The sequence below is a fragment of the Quercus robur genome, chromosome 5, assembly GCF_932294415.1.
Source record: "Quercus robur chromosome 5, dhQueRobu3.1, whole genome shotgun sequence".
NCBI classification, from domain to species: Eukaryota; Viridiplantae; Streptophyta; class Magnoliopsida; order Fagales; family Fagaceae; genus Quercus; species Quercus robur.
Genome location: NC_065538.1, coordinates 23,705,089 through 23,728,904, shown reverse-complemented (window position 1 = coordinate 23,728,904; position 23,816 = coordinate 23,705,089). Strand labels below are relative to the sequence as shown.

General features: G+C 33.6%; 1 protein-coding gene, 1 non-coding gene and 1 pseudogene across 9 annotated transcripts; all 3 read left to right on the top strand.

The window, feature by feature from the left end:
- The first annotated feature begins 495 nt into the window (after positions 1–495).
- LOC126725557 (pentatricopeptide repeat-containing protein At5g01110-like) lies at positions 496–13,367 on the top strand. Of its 8 annotated transcripts, none has more exons than XM_050430344.1 (7): positions 497–3,131; positions 4,141–4,236; positions 4,334–4,468; positions 11,049–11,219; positions 11,749–11,789; positions 12,127–12,197; positions 13,146–13,367. In XM_050430344.1, the coding sequence occupies exon 1, from the start codon at positions 860–862 to the stop codon at positions 3,095–3,097; it is 2,238 nt and encodes a 745-aa protein (XP_050286301.1). In that variant the 5' UTR covers positions 497–859; the 3' UTR covers positions 3,098–3,131; positions 4,141–4,236; positions 4,334–4,468; positions 11,049–11,219; positions 11,749–11,789; positions 12,127–12,197; positions 13,146–13,367. The 8 variants fall into 8 exon arrangements, with proteins under 8 accessions (XP_050286299.1, XP_050286301.1, XP_050286296.1 ...); XM_050430339.1 differs by having other exon boundaries at positions 11,049–11,246; XM_050430341.1 differs by lacking the exon at positions 13,146–13,367 and adding an exon at positions 10,236–10,304 and having other exon boundaries at positions 11,049–11,246; positions 12,127–12,563.
- Positions 13,368–18,577: 5,210 nt separating this feature from the next.
- Positions 18,578–18,649, top strand: TRNAW-CCA (transfer RNA tryptophan (anticodon CCA)). The gene has a single exon. It is a non-coding gene; the product is annotated as a tRNA-Trp (tRNA).
- Positions 18,650–21,347: 2,698 nt separating this feature from the next.
- Positions 21,348–22,779, top strand: LOC126727999 (F-box/kelch-repeat protein At1g15670-like; annotated as a pseudogene).
- Positions 22,780–23,816: the final 1,037 nt, after the last annotated feature.

The following is a 23,816-nucleotide window of genomic DNA, read 5'->3' as shown; positions in this document are numbered from 1 at the left end:
TTGAGTGGAGTTGTGATATATTTTTGTGTTAGAACCCCTTTCCCTCTCTCTTGTGTGTGTATGTGTGTTTGTTTCTAAAAAAAAAAAAAAAAAAAAAAAATTGTTTAGGAGCTTAGGGCCAGTTTCAAAATATGATAATTTGGAAATAATTGTTGTGTTATTTCTTAAACACGATCATATTTAAAAAGAAAAAGGAAACAAATGATGAGGTTAAAAAAAAAGATGAAAAGTTGATCAAATCAAAAAATTACCAGGAAGCTCCTAAAATATTAGTATCATAGAGTACCACTTTTCATTTTTTTATTTTATTTTTTATTTATTTTTTATTAATTTTTTATTTTTGAGATTAAAGATAGAAGTATTTTCAATAAATAAGCAAGGAAGTATACAAAAAAGAAGGCCCAGCTGCAAACACCAGCCCGCCTAGCCTAGAAAGACCATATCAGTCCCAAAAGAAAGAAGAAAACAAGTACTATGCCGTTAATAAGCTATACAAAAAAAAAAAAAAAAAAAAAAAAAAAAAAAAAAAAGAACTAGTGGGCTCTCTCTCCCTCTCACCCTAATTCTTTTCTTTTCCTCCAGCCACCCAATGTTTTTGCTCTCCCTCTCTCTCTCCAGGAGATGCTACTGTCAATCATGACTTGTCCATGGTACGTCTTCTTCTCTTTCTCTTCTTGATGTTCTTTCTCTCATCCCAAACCACCTTCTTCTTCTTCTTCTCTTTTTCTTTTTGATTTTGTTTCTCATATCCCAAACACCGAGAAACCCGACTGCACTCTGGTTGGTTCGGCCCCGTTCCTTCCTTACAAATCGGTGTCGGTTTCAAAATATGGCAAAACCGACATCCCATCCATAGTTAATGGGTATTCGCTCATGTTCAAGAATATGTTTAATTGACTCGTATGTACTTCAACCCCGCCACATTTTCAGTCAAAAATGTCTTTTTAGAGCTTACTATACTGCTGCTTCAGCACTGTCTTCCGAAGTAGACCATGTGTTCGATGAATGCCCTAAACCAAAACTTGAAGTTAATGTTACTGATGAAGTTAGTGTTTTTAGAAGTATCCGGAAAGAGCCCAAACTGTTTCCCTTAGTTGGTAGGGTGTTCAAGTCTTTGAATTGGATGGTTGCAAGGGAAATAAGATTTTCGACCGCGGTGGGGAAGCATGGATTTGCTCATGCAACCAATGCGTTTAGAATGGTGGTTCATATTTTCGCGTTATGTGGGATGCGGATGGAAGTGTATGCTTTGCTTAGAGATATGGTTGGATATTATAATGAAGTTAATTGTGATGCTTTTGAGTTGTTCCCGAATTTGCTGGACTCACCTCGCCACGCGGTGAGATCACTTGTTGTATTTGATGTACTAATAAAAGTATTCGCTGCCAATTCAATGCTTGAGTATGCTGTGGATGTGTTTTTGCGTGCTAAGAGTATTGGGCTTAAACCCGATGTTTGTTCGTGTAATTTCTTGTTGAAGTGTTTGGTGGAAGCTAATAAAGTGGAATTTGTTAGAAGTTTATTTGAAGATTTTAAAAATTCTGGGCCGCCGCCTACTGTTTACACCTACACAATTATGATGAATTTTTACTGTAAAGGGGATACTGGCCGGGATGTAGATATTGGACAAGCAACTGAAATTCTAGAAGAATTGGAGAGAAGTGGGGAAATCCCAACTGTTGTGACATACAGTACATATATCCATGGACTTTGTAAAGTTGGTTGTGATGAGTTTGCCTTGGACTTAATTCGGAATTTGAGATGTAGAAACCAACCTCTCAATAGTTATTGTTATAATGCTATTATTTATGCCTTTTGCCAAAAAGATAAAGCATATGAAGCTTTGGAAATTTTGGAAGAAATGAAGAGCAATGGAATACTTCCAGATGTTTACAGTTACAGCATTCTGATCGATGGGTTTTGTAAGAAAGGGGATATTGAGAAAGGTCTTAAGTTTATTGAGGAAATGGATCATTATGGTTTAAGGCCATCGCTGGTTACTTATAGTTCACTCTTCTATGGTCTATGTAAGAGTGGACTGATGGACATCTCACTAGATATGTTCCATAATCTTGGGGCTACTGGTTATGTATATGATCATATTGCTTATGGAATCTTAATCAATGGATTTTGTATGCTGGGTGATATGCATTCAGCCAATAAACTTTTGGAGGAGATGATCAGCAATAATTTGGTTCCTGCTGCTTTCACTTTCCACAGTCTGATACATGGGTTCTGCAAGATGGGGATCTTAGATAAGGCCTTGGAAGTTTTCAATAACATGCTACAACATGGTGTCTTGCCTGATACCATCACTTGCAATGTTATAATTGATGGATATTGCAAGGTAGGGCACTTTGAGGAAGCCACGAAACTTATGGGTGAAATGCAAGAACTGGGCATTTCTGTTAACTCGTATACCTATAATGCAGTTATTAATGGCCTGTGCAAGGTAAGAAAATCAGAAAAAGCATGGGAACTTTTTCCTCAAATGCTTAAGAGGAATGTACTCCCTGGAGTTGTTAATTATGGTACACTGATGGATGGCTTTGCTAAACAGTTGAATTTTAAGAAGGCCTTGATGTTGTACGCAAGAATGCTAAAAGCTGGGGTCATGCCTGATACAGTCATGTATACCATTCTTGTTAACATATTTTGCCAGAGGGGAGAAATGCATGAAGCGTATAATCTGTTCAAGGAAATGACTGAAAAGGGTGTCCTTCCTGATAAGATTTCTTACACATCTTTGATATCTGGATTTAGTAGAATGGGGGACATGAAGAAAGCCTGGGCATTGTTAAATGAAATGCTGAGGAAAGGCCATATGCCCAGTGTTGTCACTTATACCTGTTTAATTCATGGATTTTGCAAGTTGAAACGCATGGATATTGCCAAATTGTTGGTTGATGAAATGAGGATAAACAAAGTGACCCCGGACGTGGTAACTTACACTGTTCTTATTGTTGGGTACCGCTGTCTTGGAAATATTGAAAAGGCACATGAGTTATTCGATGAAATGAAGGAAAGTGGTATCATTCCAGATGATATTGCACATATTGCACTGGGGTATAAAGCTGGTGCAGTTTCTGAAGGCTAGGAAGCTACTGGAGTGATTTTTTGAAGACCAGAAGGTATATTACTGTTCCTCTCTTCCTATTTTGTAGTTTAGTATTTACAACTTTATATACTGGTTTAATACATAAAAATTTATTGTGAAGCTAATTATAATCAATCTTCCAAACTTCATCTACAATTATAAATATATTGCCGTAAGGGATACCTTTGCTCATATACTTGCAAAAATGCAATTATCTGAAGATCCACATTGTTTAATATTCTGAAAGATCTATCATTCATAACCAAGAAATGTGAACTGTGTTATTTATTTATTTATTCTTTTTTTGGGGTTGGGGGTTTGTTGTGGAGACTTGAGATTTGAACCATAAAGTGCTTTAATCCAAAGTCTGACTTCTTGGGACGATATAAGTGCATTATTTTCTATTTGGATAAACAATCTTTGTCACACTGAGGTCCCTCTGTTGTAATTTTCTAAACAATTTTGTGAGTTTCCAAAAAGTTTGCTAGTTTTAAATTGAAATACATAACCTGATGCTGTCCTGTGTCAATAGTTGTTTGTGAATTTCAATGTAAATCATGTATATTGTTGATCATGTGAAGTTTCTTGCATGTCTCTTTGTTATTTTGGAAGGTTTAGTATGCCTTAGCATGCCGTGTGTCTTGCTTAGTTGTTTCTTTTTTGTTCAATAGTATACTTTATTCTTTTATTTTGTCTAAATTATTCCCATTTCCTTATTCTATCTAGAGTTTGTAATTTTTATTGCTTCCAACCTTCTTCAAAAAATATTTCACTTGTGCATGAGTTTGATGCAAAAAGTTTACAACAAAAAAATATTTACTTTGATCCTGATGAGGTGACTGCTTAAGGTGATTTTGATGTCAATGTTTTTGTTATGGAAAGCACTATCAGAAATTCATGCAAGGCTGGTTTACATTATGTCTCTTTAACTTTATTAATGTCAAATGTTTTGAATGATGCCGGGCTGCTTTTACAGGAAATTTCATATTTGAAACTTGAAAGGGTCTACTAGAACTGAACTTCCTAGCTTTCTGCTTTTGCAGTTCAAAGGATCTTCAAAAGTTTTGAATGAACAAAGCCTGCTCACCTTGTCTGGTTGACCAGGGTACTAATTATTTCCATTTTGCAAATGCCACCTCGTAAGTTATTCGATATGACTGGAAATAAGTCTGCAGGAATTCTAGATTTATTGAATAAATTATGATGGTAGTCTTTTTCTTTCACATTGTGCCGCAGAATCAGTGAAGTGGATAATGCTCATGACGCCAGCTTTTTAATGATTGAAGACGTATTTATTTATTTATAATACAACTTCATTAGTATACAATTGGATTGGTTATGGAGTTGGATAGCATTGCAAAGGCCACCATGGTATGGATTCTGAAGCCCCATTTCATTTAAAACTTTTGTACTAATTTTGAAATTTTTTTTGGCAAGCATCTTCTATGTCTCATCACATTATTCTGCATAGTTTTTGGTATAATAAGGCATGAAAAAAAATAACTTGTGAGTAAATTGTGCCTCTTTTCTCTCTGTTTTTTTTATTTTTATTTTTATTGTTTTTTGTTTTTGTTTTTGTTTTTGTTTTGTTTTTTTTTTTTTTTTTTTTGGTTTCTGTTTCAGTGTGGGGTTTTGGTTGAACCAACTCTAATCCTTCTTGCTATGATCAAAATTAATTAAAAACAATATGATTTTTTCTCAATTTGAGGTATTTTACATGTTTGAGCCGTTCAGTGTCAAAGTTAGTAGGTGTTTCTTTATTTATTTATTGATAAGTAAGAAAGTAGGTGTTTTTTTTTTATGAAGTTTATCAATTTTATTATTTGGTTGGGTTAGTTTAGGTCTTAGTTATTACTTATTAGAAAACCTTTTTCCTTGTCTGAGTAGGAGCATGTAATTTAGAGGGTTTCTTTTTCCTTTTTTTCTTCTTAACTTTGCTAATATACAGGCAAATTTCCTAGTGTGGAACAGGTTCAGTAACAGCAAAAGCTGTAGCAACTTTTGGACTATATTTATTATTAACAGTTAAATTCCATTAGCTTTTATAGTTGAGAAACCTAGGAGGCTTAATTGACAGTCTTAGGTATTAATTATTTTTCTACTTTTTATATTCTGTCTTTGGTTTCTGCAATTTTGTACGACTGACACTATCTTTTACAACCAAGTTGCTCTGTAAAACTCCAGTACTTTGAGGCTTTAGTCCTGACCTTCCTTTATGTACTCCCCTGAAAAACTAGACAGTTCAGCTGTTGAGAAACTATAGCAACTGTTGGCCTGTAGCTTTTGCCTATCAACCACATTCATGATGTTTTATCCATCTTGTCTGTTAAACTAAGTGCTGATCCAGCCTTGGTTGGTTTATCGATTTGAAAGATGTAGATGCATCAAAATAATGGAGAACTGACTGAAAGCATTCTTCTTATATGTGTTGTCCCATGTAATTGGATTTAGATGAATCTTGCAGATGAATGCTTACTCCTGGAATTTGTTTCTCTAAGTCTCCAAAAAGGCAAGATATGCTTACTTCTCCATAGTTTTACACATTAAGTTCACTTTGAATTTTTCCCTTGAATTATTCATCAAGCTTGCTTAGTAATGAATGGCTTCTTAACCAATTAATGATTTCCCATTAACAATTTCTGAAAATTTTCAGAGGCAGAGTACTTTCCCAATTAGAGATTTATCATTAGTGATGTTCTCTGTTACTATTGAATGCTGTTCAAAGATTGATCCAGTCTGGGTTCAGTATGTTATTCTCTTTCTGTCACTCTCTTTCATATTGCTTCTAGTGATGGATCCTATTCAGCTTTGACCTTTGCATACACGTTGAAGCCACTACAAACAACTTGAGCTTTTTCAACGTAATTTTATCCAGTCACTAAAAAATGTTGATATAAACCTTAATTTTCTACAGTTGTAGGCAACTGTGGAGAAAAGCAAGGAAATTAGCATACTTATTTTAACAGTTGAAATAACCGTTGAGATATGTATGAAAAATAAAGGGCTCCCATTCCTGTATGTTTTTCCCTCCTAAAATTTTTCTTATTTTTATTCCTCACCCTTAAAAAAAGGGCCCCTAAAAATTTTTTAATTGAGAAAAGTTTTATCCACGGGCTGATAAACATTGATAAAATATATTAATTTTTTTTTTTATCAATGGTTTGTAAACATGTAGAAAATCAATAACACATCTCACAATCCACTTACGCTCTCACTCTTTGAAATTTTGTTTTTCTCAAAACAACAATTACCTTATTATTTTTGCAGTAGCATTTGTTCACTTACTCTCTAATGCTCTCATCTCTCTCAGAAAAACCTAAGTCCGTTTTTCCTAGTAGATTGATTTCATCTGGTTTCTTCTACTCGGATTGGAAAATTTCTTGAATTTCAAGGCTTCGGTAAGTGATTTTCTGGTTAGATCTCTGAATTCCACATGATTTCTCAGACTTTCTCATCTATTTGATCGATTCAAAAACTTATTTTCTGATCAATTTTTTCTTTGACTCGAATTTTTTAAGCTCACAAAGCAATTTCACTCGCATTTTTGAAGCGAACAGGTTCTCAACTCTCTCTTAGCTTGCAAAGATCTCCTTTTCTCATCTATATTATGTGATTGTTGGAGCTCAATGTTGTTGATTTCTTCTTCTTCTTCTTCCTCTATTTATTTATTTTTATTTTTTTTTTCCAATTTTAAAATCTCTGTACTTGATTGAGAACCTAAAGCACTCAGAGGATTTTGAACTCTATGGTTTTTGTTTGAATTTTCTCTTGAATTGAGTATTGAATTTGATTGTGGTGATGAGCTAAATCTTATTGACTTCCTGGAATCAGCCATTAATATGATTGAATTTGTTTGAATTTTCTCTTGAATTGAGCATTGAATTTTCTCTTTATGAATGTAAGTGCTTGTGCATTCTCTTTTACAGCATTTTTTGATTGGTTGTATCACATAGAAATTTTTGGGGCATGTCTGGGTTGGCTTCAAATGTGAGGGACTAATTAGAATCATAGCTAGAATTTTCAATGAGAGAGACCATTAGGTGCTGTGGAGTGGTTAGTCAATGGGTAGGATGGGCTGAATTTCTTGGATGGCTGAAGGAGCGTTTTTGGTGAAATCGTCATCTATAATTTATTGGGAACTGCTTAGTCAACTTATTTGGAATGCAGTGAAATATGGAGGCATGTAGTGTTGATTTCTCAAGTTCAAGTGTTTATTCATATGGCATGTTATTTGCATATTTGAGTATTTAGTGTTTTATGAAGTTAGCCATGAAATCCAAGTTCTGTGATTTGTTTCTGGGCAAATTTGCTTATATTATCTTGAATTATGAGTGTTTTAGGTGCGATCAATTTTTTGTGTTCTCTATCTCTTGAGAGAGAGAGAGAGAGAGAGAGAGAGAGAGAGAGAGGAATGGGCTTTGGTTCCTAGAAGTAACTGGAAGTTGGATTTGGTAGATGAAAGATACAGTCTTAATGGTCAAGCCTGAGGGTCAATGGAAGGCTGCAATATTAACCCGTGATTTAAATTTCTTATCAAAAATTTTAAATTAATAGTCTTTATGTTTTTGAACATGCATATATATACCAGTGTATTTGGAAGGAGGGGGAGCAAGTTTCAAGGACGAGTAGAAATTGGAATTTGGTGGCTTTTAATATTAAAAGCAATAATTCATTTGAAGGCTTTAATTATTCTTGCAGTTTCATCATGTGTGCAGTTAGCTACATAGATCCAATGATGTAATATAGTCATGGTCCTGCCTTTTGTCATTCCTGCTTGTGTGCTTTTGATGGATATCTGCCTAGTTTAAAGGAACTTGTCAATTTTATGTTAGTAGGACAATAAAACACTCTCAGTACTTTGGGCCACCTGCAAGCATGCACTTGCCACTAGTTTAAGAGGTGAAAAGTTCGGGTGGGCTGGGGTGTGGTTGGGGAAGGTTCAGGTTTGAATCTTGCTTAGCAAAAAAAATCAGATGTAGGTATTTAGGGTGGTCTAGTACTACTTGATGCAGAGCCTCTTTTGCCATAATTGTAAATCAAGTAGGAGATGAAAGGGAAACTGAGTCACACATACCTACTTGCATAAAATGGATGTCCTTATTACTTCATCTTAGTTTCTAGAATGCAATAAACATATATTGTCTTAATATATATGAGACTGAAGATTTTTCACCACTATTCCCCAAATCCTAGCTGTTGATTTGTATGTACCGGGACAGGGTTTGATAGGCCATTGTTCCTGTGTTCTTGTCTTTGGTCTCAGACTATCAGTACTCATAAGATGCATGCTTTCTGCGCAACTCAGTAGGTAGCCAATGGTCCACTACTCAGTGCTCGTATGGAAGTAATGACAAAGTATTTGTTTAACGGGTAAATTGGAGACTGATATAATTAAGCTAATTTGGGTAGTTAAAGGAATTTATACACAACATTAGGGACTGTTTGAATAGCTGAAAAACATGCAATATTCTGTATTCATTTTCAGTTTTCTGTGGGACCCACCACTAAAAAATTGGTTTGGTTTTAACATTCGTACTTAGTTTTCATTTTCAGTATCCTAAAAGTTGGATTTGAATACAAAAAATGAAAACAACTTTTCAGCATTTTTGTTTCTATGAATATGAATATAGTAGCATATTCGTAAATATTGTGAAAACACGTTACTTTTTTTGAGTAATGTGAGTGTGCATAAGTGAGAAAAGTTACTTTTTTTTTTTGAAATAAAAAACAATGACCAAACCTGGGTATGATGTATTCTATACCCAGATTATGCATTCAAAACAACTTATCAAACACTACAAAATGTGAAAATAACTGCTTTTTTTCTATATTCAAATTCAAGATTTGAATATAGAATAAAGAAAATGAAAAGTGGATACACCACTTTTTGAAACCAAATAGGCCCTTAGTGATTTACCACATTTGGACAGATAAGAATGATGGGATTCACATTGGAAAATCTAGAAATGAAGTGGAATAAGGAGGTAGTAATTTTTTAATTTTCTGCAACATACTTCCAAGTTCCAATCAATAAAATAAAATAAAAATTCAGGCCTTATCTTTGAGGTAGTAATTTGTTAGTTTTCCTGATTTCTATCAATTCTAAAAGCCCAAGGGCTACCAAACCAGAGGGCAGGGCTCTAGATATATGACATTCAACAAAAATATGTAGTGAGGATTCAGGAGAGAGACCACACAAAGAACAAGATAAATCTGGTTCTATAGAAAACCTGCTCAGTTTTTCTTTTGTGGGAAGAATGTCCAAAGCTACTCTCCAAAGCATCATTTTAAGTCTTTTGTGAATCTTTGATTTCCATATCCTTCCAAACACTGGAGGTGGCCCTACTTGATGCCTCTAGAGTAAAACTTTCCCAACACGCAGATCTTACTGAGAAATAGCCATTCATAGTTTTGGCCCACACCCACTTGTCTTCTTGATTGCGGCCTGATGGGAATATTTAGAATGGCCTTGACAGAGTCTTCATCATACAGCTTTTTCAATAAACCAACTTCCCAACCCGAAAGTATTTTTTTAGTCCACTCTTACTTGTCTTGTGAACTGATGTATATAAATTTGGAGACAACCTTCGTAAGGATATTTATAAATTTTAGTCCCTATCTCTTACTTGACCCTTACAAATGTCTTCTTTTCAGTTATGAAAATTCCAACCCTTATATTTCTAACTTAACATTGGTGTTTGACTGTGTTCTCTCAGCCTCTCACCAAGGCATGCGATTTACAGGTTGTCAGTTGTATGCATCTATGAGGATTATTCTTAAATCAAAATTGGTCAGGATGCCTATAATAAAATTTGATGTCTATAATATTCAATTAATGGGATAGATTTCTTATAGTCCCACCAGCATTGTGTTGAAACCATATACATATATGCATAATTTAAATATACAGACGAGTAGTGGAAATTACTTTAAACATAATTTAAAGTAATGTTTGTTCAGTATTCATATAGCCCACCAGCATTGTGTTGAAACCATATACATATATGCATAATTGAAATAGGCAGATGAGTAGTGGAAATTACTTTAAACATAATTTAAAGTAATGTTTGTTCCATTGGTGCTGGTAGATCTCAAGCTGGATATTTGCTAACTCTTCTTTTATGGGTAAGCTTACTAGATTGATTATAAGGACTACGCCTGATGGAGCAGAGGTCACTAGTTCCTCTTTATCCCTCCCTCCCCTTGGGTGAGAACTCACTTATAAAAATATATAAATAAATAAGTTAACTCAAAGTTGGAAGTTTGAAGGGGGATACTTTAGTATCTAGAGGTTTTATGTTAAATGGAGTATATGAACTAAGCAATTATAGTTGCCCTTTGTTGTATTTGTTTTGGGCTTCTCATATGACTCTTACACTAGTGCTGTGTTGGTACCTTCTTAAGGCAGTAATGTAGCTCGTCCAGATCTTAGATTGATTTAAAAGTGGTTTATTTATTTATTTATTTTTTTTATTTTTATAATTAAATTAAAAAAAAAAAAATTCAGTGTTAAATTACAGCTAGTGGGACTTGAATCCTTGCTTGCACCCTCCACCCATTCTTAAGTTGAGGGAGGAGGTGCCAGGTTAGCTAGAGCCCATTGACATGGTTTCCCTGTATGAGAATTTGAATTACAGTCTCCACTGTTTAGTCAAATACACTGTTTAGAAGAAATAAAAAGAAATCTACTCTAACACTGCGGACCTAGCTCATCCTACAAATAAAAAAATTGTTAAATTTTCATTTTCTTGATTACTGTAACTCTTACTCCATCATACATTATACCCTGAAGAACCCTTTTTTTTTTTTCAAGTTTGTACGATGTACAATGTAACACCAATTAAAGGCAGTTGAGGGATCCTAATGTCCAATACATTGTTGATTTGTTGTGATGAATTTCAAAGCTGGGTGCTAGTCAATACTGAATTCTGACCATGTTTTGGATGCACAGAGTGGTGGCCCTAGCTGGGAGGTACCATTAGGCAGAAGAGACTCCAAAAGTGCAAGCTTGAGCGGTTCTAACAACAATATTCCTACTCCAAACAACTCATTCTAGACCATCCTCACTAAGTTTACGCAACAAGGTCTTGATATTGTAAAGAGTGGTTGCCCATTACCCGGTGTAAGTCAAGATACTGCTTGATACAAGGTCAGGAGATTCTGCATCTTGTTGTTTATACACCTTAGAAAGTAAAAATAAACTGAATTTCTAGCTTCATGTTTTTTTTTTTTCTATGCCTGTTAGCATTCAATAATTAAGACTTATAGCTATTTAAGTAAAAATTAAATAGCTATGTTTTGATTTTAAAAAAGTGAATTACAGGTCTCCATTATTCCTTCTCAATTCATTAGTTAAATAGCATAGAACTGTCACTCTTGCTTGCTTTTAATAGTTCAACTAAGAATTCTTGTTTTGCATGTATTGCAGGCCACATATAGATAACCATAATTCTTAACTTTACTGAGATTTAACTTAACTGGAATTTTCTATTGATGGTGGTTGAATTTGTTTCATGGTCTCTAAACATTGCATTTTGTTCTGTTTCTTTGTATTCTTTTTCAATTTGATCCCCATTTGGTGCTGAATGCCCTCATTCAATGCTTAACTGTGAAAAGGTATGCTTCTGATATCTGAATTGTTTTCTGTACAGGTGAATGGAAGTTCACTAGTGATCAATCGCTCATTTACAGTGTAAGTGCTTACTCCTTAGAGCATTATCAACCTAACCATTTGGACTTAATTTTCTTCTCCCCTGTTTTTGTGTGTGTGTGTGTGTGTGAAGGGCTGACGCTAGGTGATTGAATTCATATGTGGCAAACCTGCTTTTAAGTTTTGGTTCTGAGATTTGTGAGCACATTTGCAGTAAATCTGTGGATTATAATCATAAATATAATTTACTCAAACTATTGTTTATATATATAAAATTTACCTAATCACTGTCTATCACTACTTTACTAAATAGATACCAAACAAAAATGCACACAGTTTGTTGTTCAGTGGTTCTTTTTCTAATTATAATGTTTTGCAGGCTGTCCTTGATGCACACAATGCTGTAATATCTACAATGAAACTTGGAGCAAACTGGGAGGATATGCACTTGTAAGACTTGATATTGAACGTTCTGTTAAAAAAATTGCAATATGCATGTCTGTATGTATTTTATGGAGTAAGGAAAATATGGGAGGAGGGATGGGGTGTCCTCTTCAGGGAAGTACAAGAAGAAAGGATGCATCATTGTTTTTCAATGATACTAGCTTTTGTCATGGACCTGGCCTTCTTGTTGGGAAGTGACACTTCTCCATATATATGTTACTTGATGATAATTGATGGAGCACAATGGTTTTCAATTTTTTCTTTTAATTAGTCATTTTGAAAGCATGGAAGATGGAACTATTTGAATATTTGAAAATTAGAAGGGTGTTTTTGTTTTTATATGAGAGTGAAATTTAATTTGGAATTGCACAATTGTGTTTGTATTTATATTTTGAATCAGGTTATTAAATTTTGATCACGTGAAGGAGTGAATTCAAAATTGTTTATTTATTTATTTTTTAAAAAACAAATGCTTATTTCAACGGTTTCTAATTGTTGAAACTTATCTCAAGGTAACATATGTTTCAAATGGTTTTTAATAATATTTTGATGTTTAATAATCGTTGATAAAGGTGAATCATATTTTTCTATGTGGCTATGGCCACATAGGATGTAGAAAAAAAATTCTCAACATAGTTTTCAGTTGAAAGGTTTCAATGGTCATTTTAACTGTCGACAATTCTTTTTTCGACAGTTTCTAATACCTTTTTCAATGGAAATAACCTTTGAAAATAGTGAACTTTCTTGTAGTGAGCACTTGTGTGTTCAATTTCTATGATTCAAATGTAAGGTGATTTGGAGAGTCTTCTACTTAATGCAACTATTCGAGAAGATCTTTTTCTTAAAAGTTTAGCATATTTCTTGTATGTTTAATTTTTTTTTGCTCAAGTGACACCTACATGTTTTTTAACATCTCTCGTTTATTTATTTTAATGAGATTTCCTATTCTTGCAGTAACTAGGTGTCAATGGAAATGGATCAACGAGGGAAGAAGTTGTAAAGTTTTCAAAACAACTATCTCTATCTACCCTGTGCCGCATGAAAATTTATTAGTTCCTTTCTCTTTGGAGATAAAGCTTGAGGTTTTGGAATTGTGAAATATGAAAGCCATTTTACATAGAAAAGGAGCATCTGTTTATTTTGAGTATGAAAGCCATTTTATATCTTTCCGATTAAGCTGTGTTGGGATGAAGAAGTATGAAAATATTCGTAGAATTTTCAAAATATTAACTTTTAAATTGATGGGAATTTCAATATAATCAATTTTTTCAATATAATCAATTTAAAGTTTCGTTTTTCAGAAAAAGTATATATAGAAATTAGAATATTGTCATAAGAGCATTAGCATTGGAAAATTCTAATTCTACTCTATTTTGCCATTTCAAAAAGCCACTTCATCATTATACCATACTATTTTATAATACCTCCCATATCCGAAAACTCTATTTTTATTAAAATATTATTTTTTAATCTTTCTTTATTATTTCTTTCCAACCATCACTTTTTTTCAGACTTGGCATGATTCTAATGGCTCCATCACCAATCACCACACCACCACACCACACCTCCACCTCTACGGCTCCACCATCATCAATCACCACACCACCACCTCCACGGCTCCACCATCATCAATCACCACACCACCACCACCACCACCACCATCACCAAAATGCCTCAGCCTCTCATCATACACATTACACAATTAGAAAACCAAAACCTATTTCAGTAGGCCTGCAGCCATTGATGAATGCAGAGGAACTTATGAACCCAGACATCGCCGATCAACCCCAATCACAACAGGAAGGAAAAAAAAAAAAAAAAAAAAAAAAACCCGGATCAACCCTGATCAAAACCCAGACACCGCTGTCGCTAGATCAATGTTTCCTCCATCATTGATCAACCTAGATCAACCACCAAAATCCCACTGGAACAAAAACCCAGACATCGCCGATCAACCCCGATCATAATAGGAAAAAAAAAAAAAAAAACCCAGATCAACCCCGATCAAAACCCAGACACCGCCGCCGCTAGATCAATGTTTCCTCCATCGTTGATCAACCCAGATCAACCACCAAAATCCCCTCGGAACAAAAACCCAGACACCGCCAATCAACCCCGATCACAACAGGAAAAAAAAAAAAAAAAACCCATATCAACCCCGATCAAAACCTAGACACTGCTGCCACCGCCGCCGCTAGATCAACGTTTCCTCCATCGTTGATCAACCCAGATCAATGTTTCCTCCACTGTGATGTGTGTTGTTGATGTTGGGAGGAGGATGATGTTTGGGTCTGAAGAGAGGAGAGAGCAGATGAGAAAGAGAGAAGGAAGAGAGAGAAGAGAACAGAAATAATGAGGGAGGAGAGAGAAATTTCGGGGGAAAAGCAGCTCAAAATATTATTATTATTTTTACAATACTGCTACAGTGTAATTCTAAAGATAGAATTGCATTGACAGCACTGTAGCAGTATTGCAAAAAAATTTGCAATACTTGCCTTTAGTATTCCCTGATGCAGTACGTTTTGAAGCTTAAAATGTCAAATACACCTTACATACAATGCTAATGCTCTAACAATGATAATTAATTCTCAAATTACAATTTCAAGTAAAATCCCACCTCAAAAATTCTTAATCAAGAGACACTACTAAGGTTTTAGCAACAAAGAATCACATTTTAGACATACATAAATGTTTGTTTTTAAGTGTTTCTGCCGTTAAGAGAAATAATAGTGTGTAGATTACCTTAACATATTTGTTTATTTATTTATTTTTAATTATTATTATTATTTTATTTGTTTTACCCTATGAGAAATAATGATTTGCAAATTACCTTAACATAAGAGTGCCAGTGCCACTTCATATGCTGAATGGTGATTATACCGGGAATAAAAAGCAGTTTTACTGATAACAGAAGAAGCTATAATGAAATAATTTTTTTATCCATCTATTTGGTTGGAAAATTGTAATAAAGCCCCCAATGTCCTGTTAAAAAAACATTGTTAGTCATAAAATCCATGGAAGTTACGTTCAGTTCCAATGAAGCTTGCAAATACAACCCCCATCTTCTTTGTGTTCTATTAAGAATAATTTATCAATTACAAAAGATTTATATCTTGACAAACACTTAAATTGTCAATGGCCGCAATAAGAATGTGATTTTTCAGGTTGGATTATGCATCCAATGCTTTCAGGTTGGAAATCAAGAAAGATTTTGATGGGTCAAGGGTAGTGAGTGAGGTAGCTTTTTGGTGAACTTTGACTAAGCCAGTTAATTATAGCTTGACTAAAGCTCAAATAAGTATGATCTTGGTTTGAGTGGATCAGATCAAGGCTGAAAGAGCCTTGGCTTGTCAGTTCTTTTAAGGATTGAACCTCCCTTCTCTGCTCTTATGAGCCAGTTATGAGGTCTAAAACCAATCGGGCAAGGCTGCGTAAGGCCGGACTCAACCAGTCGCAGCCTGAGGTGGCTCATAAATCCCAAATTTAGAGTGTTTTTGGAGGTGAATGAGATGTGGTTGGAGTCAGAAGACTTGGTCAAGTCAGATGAGGCGATGGAGTGGGATTGGGCCTGACAGGGTTCTGTGATGCAACCTTTTTATTTATTTAAATTTGTTAATTGGGTACTGTAATATCTATTAAAATCCTTTTGAGGAGGAATGTTTATTCCTTTAAATCTGAGGAATAGCCATAAGGGAATACTTATACCTGGTGATGTAAGTGCAATCAAATGACTAAATAGTTGGAATAACTATTCTATTGTAGGTCTGTTCAGCATGCGAAATGTGCGCTTTAGTCTGGTCAAATATCACACGATAGGCTCTTACTTGTTACTTATGGATCAATGTCCCCTGGCATTTTTATAGTACCTTTTATATTCTCAACTTAGAAAAACGTGATTATGCAAAAACCATGGTGGTGCTTTTGTCTTGTTGCTGAAATTGTAGTGTACAACCAAGGCCTCTGGTAATTTCTTAAGGCGTATTCTTCTCTATACACATCTACAAGGCGATTAGTTCGTAATCAAAGACGATCAAGTTGACTCGGAGCAGAGCCCTTCTTCTGCTTGTTTTAGGGTGACGTGGGGATGGTGTGGTGGGAGATGTCTTCAACTCTTCAACATTGCTCAATTAACTTCGGATTTGGATCAATGCAGATCCCACAACTTCATCTTTCTGAGTTTTAACTTAGTTTCAGAGCCTTGCTGGGATTGCACTTACGTAATAGTCATTCCTAAAAAGTCATAGGCTATTTAGTTCGAGTTTAATAAATATGAATGAATAAGATGAACAATATAAATAGAAGTGGATTCTAGGAATGTTCTTCAATACGCAACAATGTTCCTTACTTTTGTTCCTAACTTGCAAGAACTTGACATAACCCGTAAATTGCCAATCTTGCATTGCTGCTATTATGAAAGAACTAGTATACAAATTCAATTATGGCAATCCTAAAAGTTCACAAATTTAATGATAGAATCAACAATTTCCCGTTGATTCAGAATATTGTCTTTAAAGTTGGAAAATTGTTTTGATAATTTGGCACAAAGTTTCGTTTCTTGACAATGAAGTATAACGAGACTAACCTTGAAAATGTTAATATAATTTACCCAAAGCTATATAAGAGCATTATCATCTGGATTCTTAAAAAAATTTGTCAATTTATCGTCATAAAAGTTATTTTATCTATTTTAACATACAATTTCATAAGTCACCAAACATCTCAGTTTTTATTTTAACATACAACTCATTAAAATAATATAAATTACTCAATTAAATAATATAAATCTACCAACCATGAATAGTATAAAGAAGAGAGAGTAAGTGAGAAGTGAATAAAATAAAAAATTTTAAATTTACAAACCATGAACAATATTTTCTAAAACTAACAATACTGTAGCTGGGTTGCCAATTTTTTTTAGAAATAACGATCTGGGTAATGCTTCTTTTTGGTGGGTTGATGGTTTAAAATAGTAATTTGGGGGTTTCACACCCTCCAATGCTAATGCTCTAAGTGTCCGTTTGACAAAAATTATTTTTGTTAACTTATTTTACAATTCAGCTTATTTTTGGTACTATTCATGCGTCCCATTGCACTTTTTGATACTATTCATGAGTCTTATTATACTATTTCAGCTAACTTTTATCTTTATCTACAATACTTTTAGCAAAAAGTTTTTAGTTTTAGCAAAATAAGTGGATCCTAAACGGATTCTAAGTAGTACTAACAAATTTCATCATGATTCATTAATATTAATTACTATTAGAGTGTTAAGAGTTTTATAATTCAATTAGTAAATTCAAGGTGTTTTCAACTGAGGTGTCTAGGGGTGTGTATGAGTTGGGTTGAGGGATTTTTTCAATCAGACCCAGCATGGCCAAGTTGGAAAAAATCCAACTAAACCCAACCCATTACAGGGGTCCAACTCAATCCACTTGGAATGGATTAGGTTGGGTTGGACCTATGGATTGGACAGTTTTTTTTTTTTTTTTTTTTTATAATTGAGCATTAGAATAATACTAACACAAATAAGAATAAATTTATAACCAAATAAACCTGAGCATAACACCAAATCAACACAAGATATTTTATTAGTGCTTCAAATTTCAAAACCAACAGAAATAATCTATTGGTGGTGCATCAAACCGACACAAATAATCAAATCAAATGACATTGAATTTAGTTAGTAAGATATCAAATAATTCTTTCTCAACTCAGTTGAGAAACAAAAAACAAAAAATAGTTCTATTATAAACAAGAGTAAATAATAAAATTATTCTCTCTCTCTCTCTCTCTCTCTCTCTCTCTCTCTCTCTCTCTCTCTCTCTCTCTCTCTCTCTCTCTCTCTCTCTCTCTCTCTCTCTCTCTCTCTCTCTCTCTCTCTCTCTCTCTCTCTCTCTCTATATATATATATATATATATTATAAGTGGGTTGGGTTGAGTTAGGTAGATTTGTGAATTTACTGACCCACACCCAACCCACTAACCCCTAAAACCAGGTTGAGTCGGATCTAATTGGATCGATTTTGGTAAGTTGATTACACACCCCTTAAATGTCCAAAATTTAATCTCCATCCCCCAACTATGGAATTATTTTTTAAAAAAACTTGAAATAGATCACACCTTTTGCCAAAATAAATAAATAAATTGGATCCACACTACTCAAACTTCATAATCATGACCTATTTTTATTATAGCAATTCATTAGCATTCACTTGGAAAGACAAAAATGATAAGTGTGAAAGCTTGAACGAAAAGGAAAGAAACAACATTTTTGGGAAATGTCATTAGTCATTTTCAAAAGAAAAAGTGCATGCTTATTTTACTTTTTGGTTACGTTCCAAATAGAATCATTAATATATATTACCTGGCGTCAATTAAAACCAAAGGGATCCGTGGCGCAATGGTAGCGCGTCTGACTCCAGATCAGAAGGTTGCGTGTTCGATTCACGTCGGGTTCAAGTCCCTTATGGTCCCAACCTTTTTTAAAAATAAAAAAAACTTTTCGGGCCGAAAGCCCAATCACTAATACCCAGACATTCAACGAAACTTAAAAGCAACTCATCCCATTTAAACAAACTAGATAATTTTTTGGGCCCAAAGCCCAATCACTAATTCCACTTGTCCTCCAGAACTTCAGCGAATTTTTTTTTTTTTTTCTTTTTTGGGCCAATCACTAATTGCCACTTGACCTGACCTCCTGACATTCAACGAAACTTAAAAGCAACTCATCCATAATTTCCGATGTGTGAATACTTTGCAAATTAATTTGAAACAATTTTTATGTTTTTTAAGATCTATTTATAATACTTATTTTGTATAATAATATTTATGTTTTACCAAAATATTGCTAAATGCTTTGAATCTCAATTTTATTAATTTATATTTTATATAAAAAATTGTCATAGAATTGGTTTTCAAATATTAGGTAGAATTGATCTACTAATCTAAAATCTTGAAGTTGGAGCAGTCAAGTTTTTTGACATTTGTAGGAGACGAACATATTATATTATTTGTAGACTTTATTTTTTGAATTGATTAAATGATTTAGAAATTTGAAATTTAGAAATTTAAATTCAAAGTATAAAATACTTTCATAATCTAAAATTACAAAAATTCAAGAGACCTCTTAGATACTTCCTCAACTATTCCATTTTCACAAGACTCCATTTTCACAACCAAATACTAAGCCTCATATTTCAAACACTCATTTTAGTATCTCAACAAAGGAAATTATTTATAAGTACTGGCATATAGAGAATGTGATTAAAAAAAAAGGTTAAATACATTTCTATTTATCAAAATTTAATTGCCTTTAGCAAGACTTCCACATTAAAGAATAAAAATAAAGCACGAAAAAAACCCTAAATGCATCATTAACTTTACTTTTATTGTCATGGCTCATATCGATATTGCACTAAATAACAATTAAAAACTACAAAAAACCTATAAATTATGAGTTCTAAAACATAATAAAAAAGTAACTAGTCTCATCAATAATCTATTAGAAAGTTTCTTTCTATTTCTCTTTAGTTCTTTAAAAAAAAAAAAAAAAAAAACATTTATTGCTTTCCCACACCAAACACCCAAAGACCCAAAGCAATTACATGCTTTACAAAATCCACAACATTTGACCTCAACATCAAAGCATTAATCTGTCATCTCAATAAAAAAAGCAAACCATCTTTCCTTTGTTATAGCCAACTCATATGGGTTAAGATTAGATGAAACGACGAAGTTGGAGCTAGGTAGGTGTCATTGATATGTTAAAGATAAGTAACATCATTTTTGATTTGGATGAATTTCAGATGAGATGACATAAAGGGTTGTGAGCTATATATAAAGCAGTGGAAATGCAAGATGTTTATCTTGGACCATTGAACCAAAGAAAACAAAAAATTATACAATGAATTTTTTTCTTTAATAGAAAAAGTCTTTATTTTTTTATTCTTATCTTATGACTTAAAAGTATTTCAATTCTCTTTTCAAAAAGTGCCGTGATCTTTCGCATGAGGTCTCTGTTTATATATATATATATATATATATATATTGATATTGGTTCATTAGTCGTTACGTTTTTAAATTTGTAACCAAATTTGTTCTTCGTCCCACGCAGTGTTTTTTTTTTTTTTTGCCAATCACTGAATGCAGCCTGTGCCCAGAAACTCAATGACACTTTTCCAACAAAAACCCATACATTTTTGTCATTTATTCTTCAAATATAATTCATCCTTATAAGACAAGAAACAGTTACATAAAATGAAAACTTTGGCCAAAAACTTTGTAACTCAATTGGTTAGCCTCGATCTCTTGATGCAAATATAATTTTTTGAATTATCAAAAAAATAAAAGAGATCCTTTAATTATTACCAATGACAGTGAAACTACAAAGTTGTGGGTACAAATTAACTAAAGGAAAAGAATATTAGATCCTAATGTTTCACCTTCAATTTGCAAGAATCAGTATATCTAAAAAGAATAAGTTCTGCAAGAAGATAAATAATTGAGCTACCAAGGCTCTCGGACTTATTAATCAGTATATCTTTTCGTACTAATACATGGAGAAGCCTAGTAGAAATAGAATTCGCACTGAGGTTCAGGTAGTTTTCCAGAGGAATTTGAACACATGCAGTAATTTTTTTTCTACATTTAGTTACTTATATTTTTCGTGTGGCTAGATGCTGTGATGTTGGTAATCATAAAAAAGTGAGGTGGGGGCTACACTTGCAAAGCTAACGTAGCTCAACATATGCTGTTATTATTATTATATATTTTTTTTCCCTAGAACTCAACAAGAACAATGTATGCTGATTGGTTTTCCAAAATCAATGCGAACATTGGAGTCTCCAAAAGACATAATGGTTCCAAAAAAGATCATCCAAAATAACCATTAGATTAACTTTAAACAATTTTGGCTTCGTGGGAATCTGAGTTGGCGTGGAGCCACAACCAATGATATTATAAGTTATTACTACATTGAAAAATCCGATTCCTTTATAGCATGTGTTATGTTGGAGCAGACACGCACAAGCAGCAAACGTTCACACGCACGTTCGTACCTTTTGATTTCTCTTTGACTCTCCAAAGCTTCTATATGGAGGCACAATATAAAAAGAAAGACATTGCCTCTACAGAAGGTCACCTCAATTTATTCTCTTCTTCTCTTTCTTAGGCCCTAAACCTTTAGACATCCCAAAAATTCTCATACTCATTTGCAAACTATATTCTTAGATATGAATGATCAGTTGATTCCGGGTCTTCCAAATGACATTGCCCATGAATGTATTTTACGCATTCCATACAATCACTTATCCAAGGCTGCATTTGTATGCAAAGGTTGGAAGGTAGAGATTGAGTTACCAGAATTTCTTAAGCATAGGAAGGCTGCTGGCTATAGCCAATCCATCATTGTAATGGTTCAAGCACGGGTTAACGGGAACCAAGATTGCCTGTCAGCAAAATATCCACCTACGCCGGTTTATGGGCTCTCAGTTTATGAGCCCAAAACAGGTATTTGGACCGAGTTGCCCTCGATTCCCGGGCTTTCAAATGGCCTGCCCATGTTTTGTCGGTCGGATTTGGTGGGGATAGGTCGGTGGGACCCAAAAACTTGGATTGTGTCCAATAATGTGTATATTTATAATTTTGTGTCGGCCACGTGGCGTTGTGGTGTAGCTATGCCAGGTGTGCGGAGATCTTTCTTTGGATGTGCATGTGATGACGATCGAATGGTGTTTGTTGTAGGTGGACATGATGATGAGAAAAATGCACTGAAATCTGTGATAGTATATGATATAACAAAAGATGAGTGGATTCCATTGCCTAACATGGCTTAGGAGCGTGACTTAGTGTGCGTTTGGGTTCGGTTGATGCGTTTTTCTGATTTTTTTTTTCACGCATTTTGGTACAAAGTTTACTGTTACGGTTACTGTTCATACATTGTTCATAACAGTAGTTGCAAAGTTTGACTTGTTAAACAATTTTTTAACCAATCAGTGCACACCGTGCACTGTTTACGGATCCACAAATTTTACTTTTCAGCAACTTTTTCATTAAAAATGGGTCCCACGGTACTATTCACACATTCAAAAATTATTTTGCTACAATGTTTTTCAGTTTTCAATTTCAATTTTCGATTTTCAACTATATCCAAACGGAGTGGAAAGCAATATTCCATCGTGGCAAGTATCATGTAGTTGGTGGATATTGTACGGCATTACAAGGTGGATTTGAAGGAAGAGTTGAAACCTTTGATTTTTCCACATGGAAGTGGGATCAAGTGAAGGAGGATTACTTTGGAGCCAACACGTGTCCTAAGGCTTGTGTGGCAGGTGACAATGGAAAGTTGTACATGTGTCGGGCAAGTGATGTGGCGACACTAGAGAAAGACACTTTGGAGATGCCTGCTAAGTTGGGTGATGTGACTTATATGACAACATGGCAGGAAAAGTTAATGGTGATTGGGACTTCAAACTTTGGTGTGTCCCACTTGGCTTACATGTTGGAATTGATCAATTACACGTGGACAAAAGTGGAGTTGCCTAAGAAATACTCTGGCTATGTTCAATCCAACAGCTATTTGAGGATTTGAAAATTTTAATGTAATTATTTTTTCAATTGTAGCATAATATATATATATATATATATATATTAATAAGTAAAGTTGAGAGAAAATCCAATTAGATTTCAAATTGGAATTTAATTAAAATATAATTTTGTATTACGTGTTTCATCTAATCTAAGTTTTTAAATTTTTGTGTCAAGTTAATTAATTCAGTCTAAAAATTAGAATTCAATTAGAGTTTAATTTTGCCCTACGTGTCTTATCTAATGTTAGTTTTTTATTTATTTATTTATTTTTTTAAATTTTTGTATCAAGTAAGTTATTTCAATATAGAAAATGAGGGATTCAATATAAATAAACTATAAAAAACCTAATTATATATATATATATATATATATCTCTCTTTCTCTCCAATACTTAGCTTTTCTTAGCTTTCTATACAAATGAGCATATTTTTTATATTGTATCTATTTAGATATTTTGTATGTCAGGATCTTGAACGTAACAAATTATAATTGAGCCGAATGATCTCATGATTCTATTCTCATTCAATTTAGAAGATACGATTAGATTAATTTATTCTTTTATTTTTGTGTTGTATTTAGTAGAATTTCACGAACAGTAATTGTGAATTGATATTGTATATGTAGTATCTAATAGTGATTTTCAAAACTATATACATAATAGTAGTGTAATGAGAAACTTGGCATAGCCAATGTCATGAAAATTGCAAGAAAAAACTATTTTAGTACTTTCAAATGTCTTGGTTGAACTAATATTCTATATGTTTTATAACTCAAGCTAACATCAATCACCACTATAATTTATCATTCTCGTGCGTAAATGCGGGTTACATACTAGTTGGTGTATAATTAGATAATGTTTGTATTCAACCAATCTTCCTTGGAAAACAGTAATATACAGATTACTACAAATTTTTTTACTATATCTACTTTACAAACACATCAATTTTTAAACAAACACAAAAAAAATTCAATAAAATATTTATTTTTTGTTGATGTGGTACTAATCACAATCATTACTTTATAGTAAATTTGATAATA

Excerpts from the sequence above, each read along its gene's own strand:
- LOC126725557 (XM_050430347.1), top strand. The coding sequence starts at position 860 with ATGGGTATTCGCTCATGTTCAAGAATATGTTTAATTGACTCGTATGTA.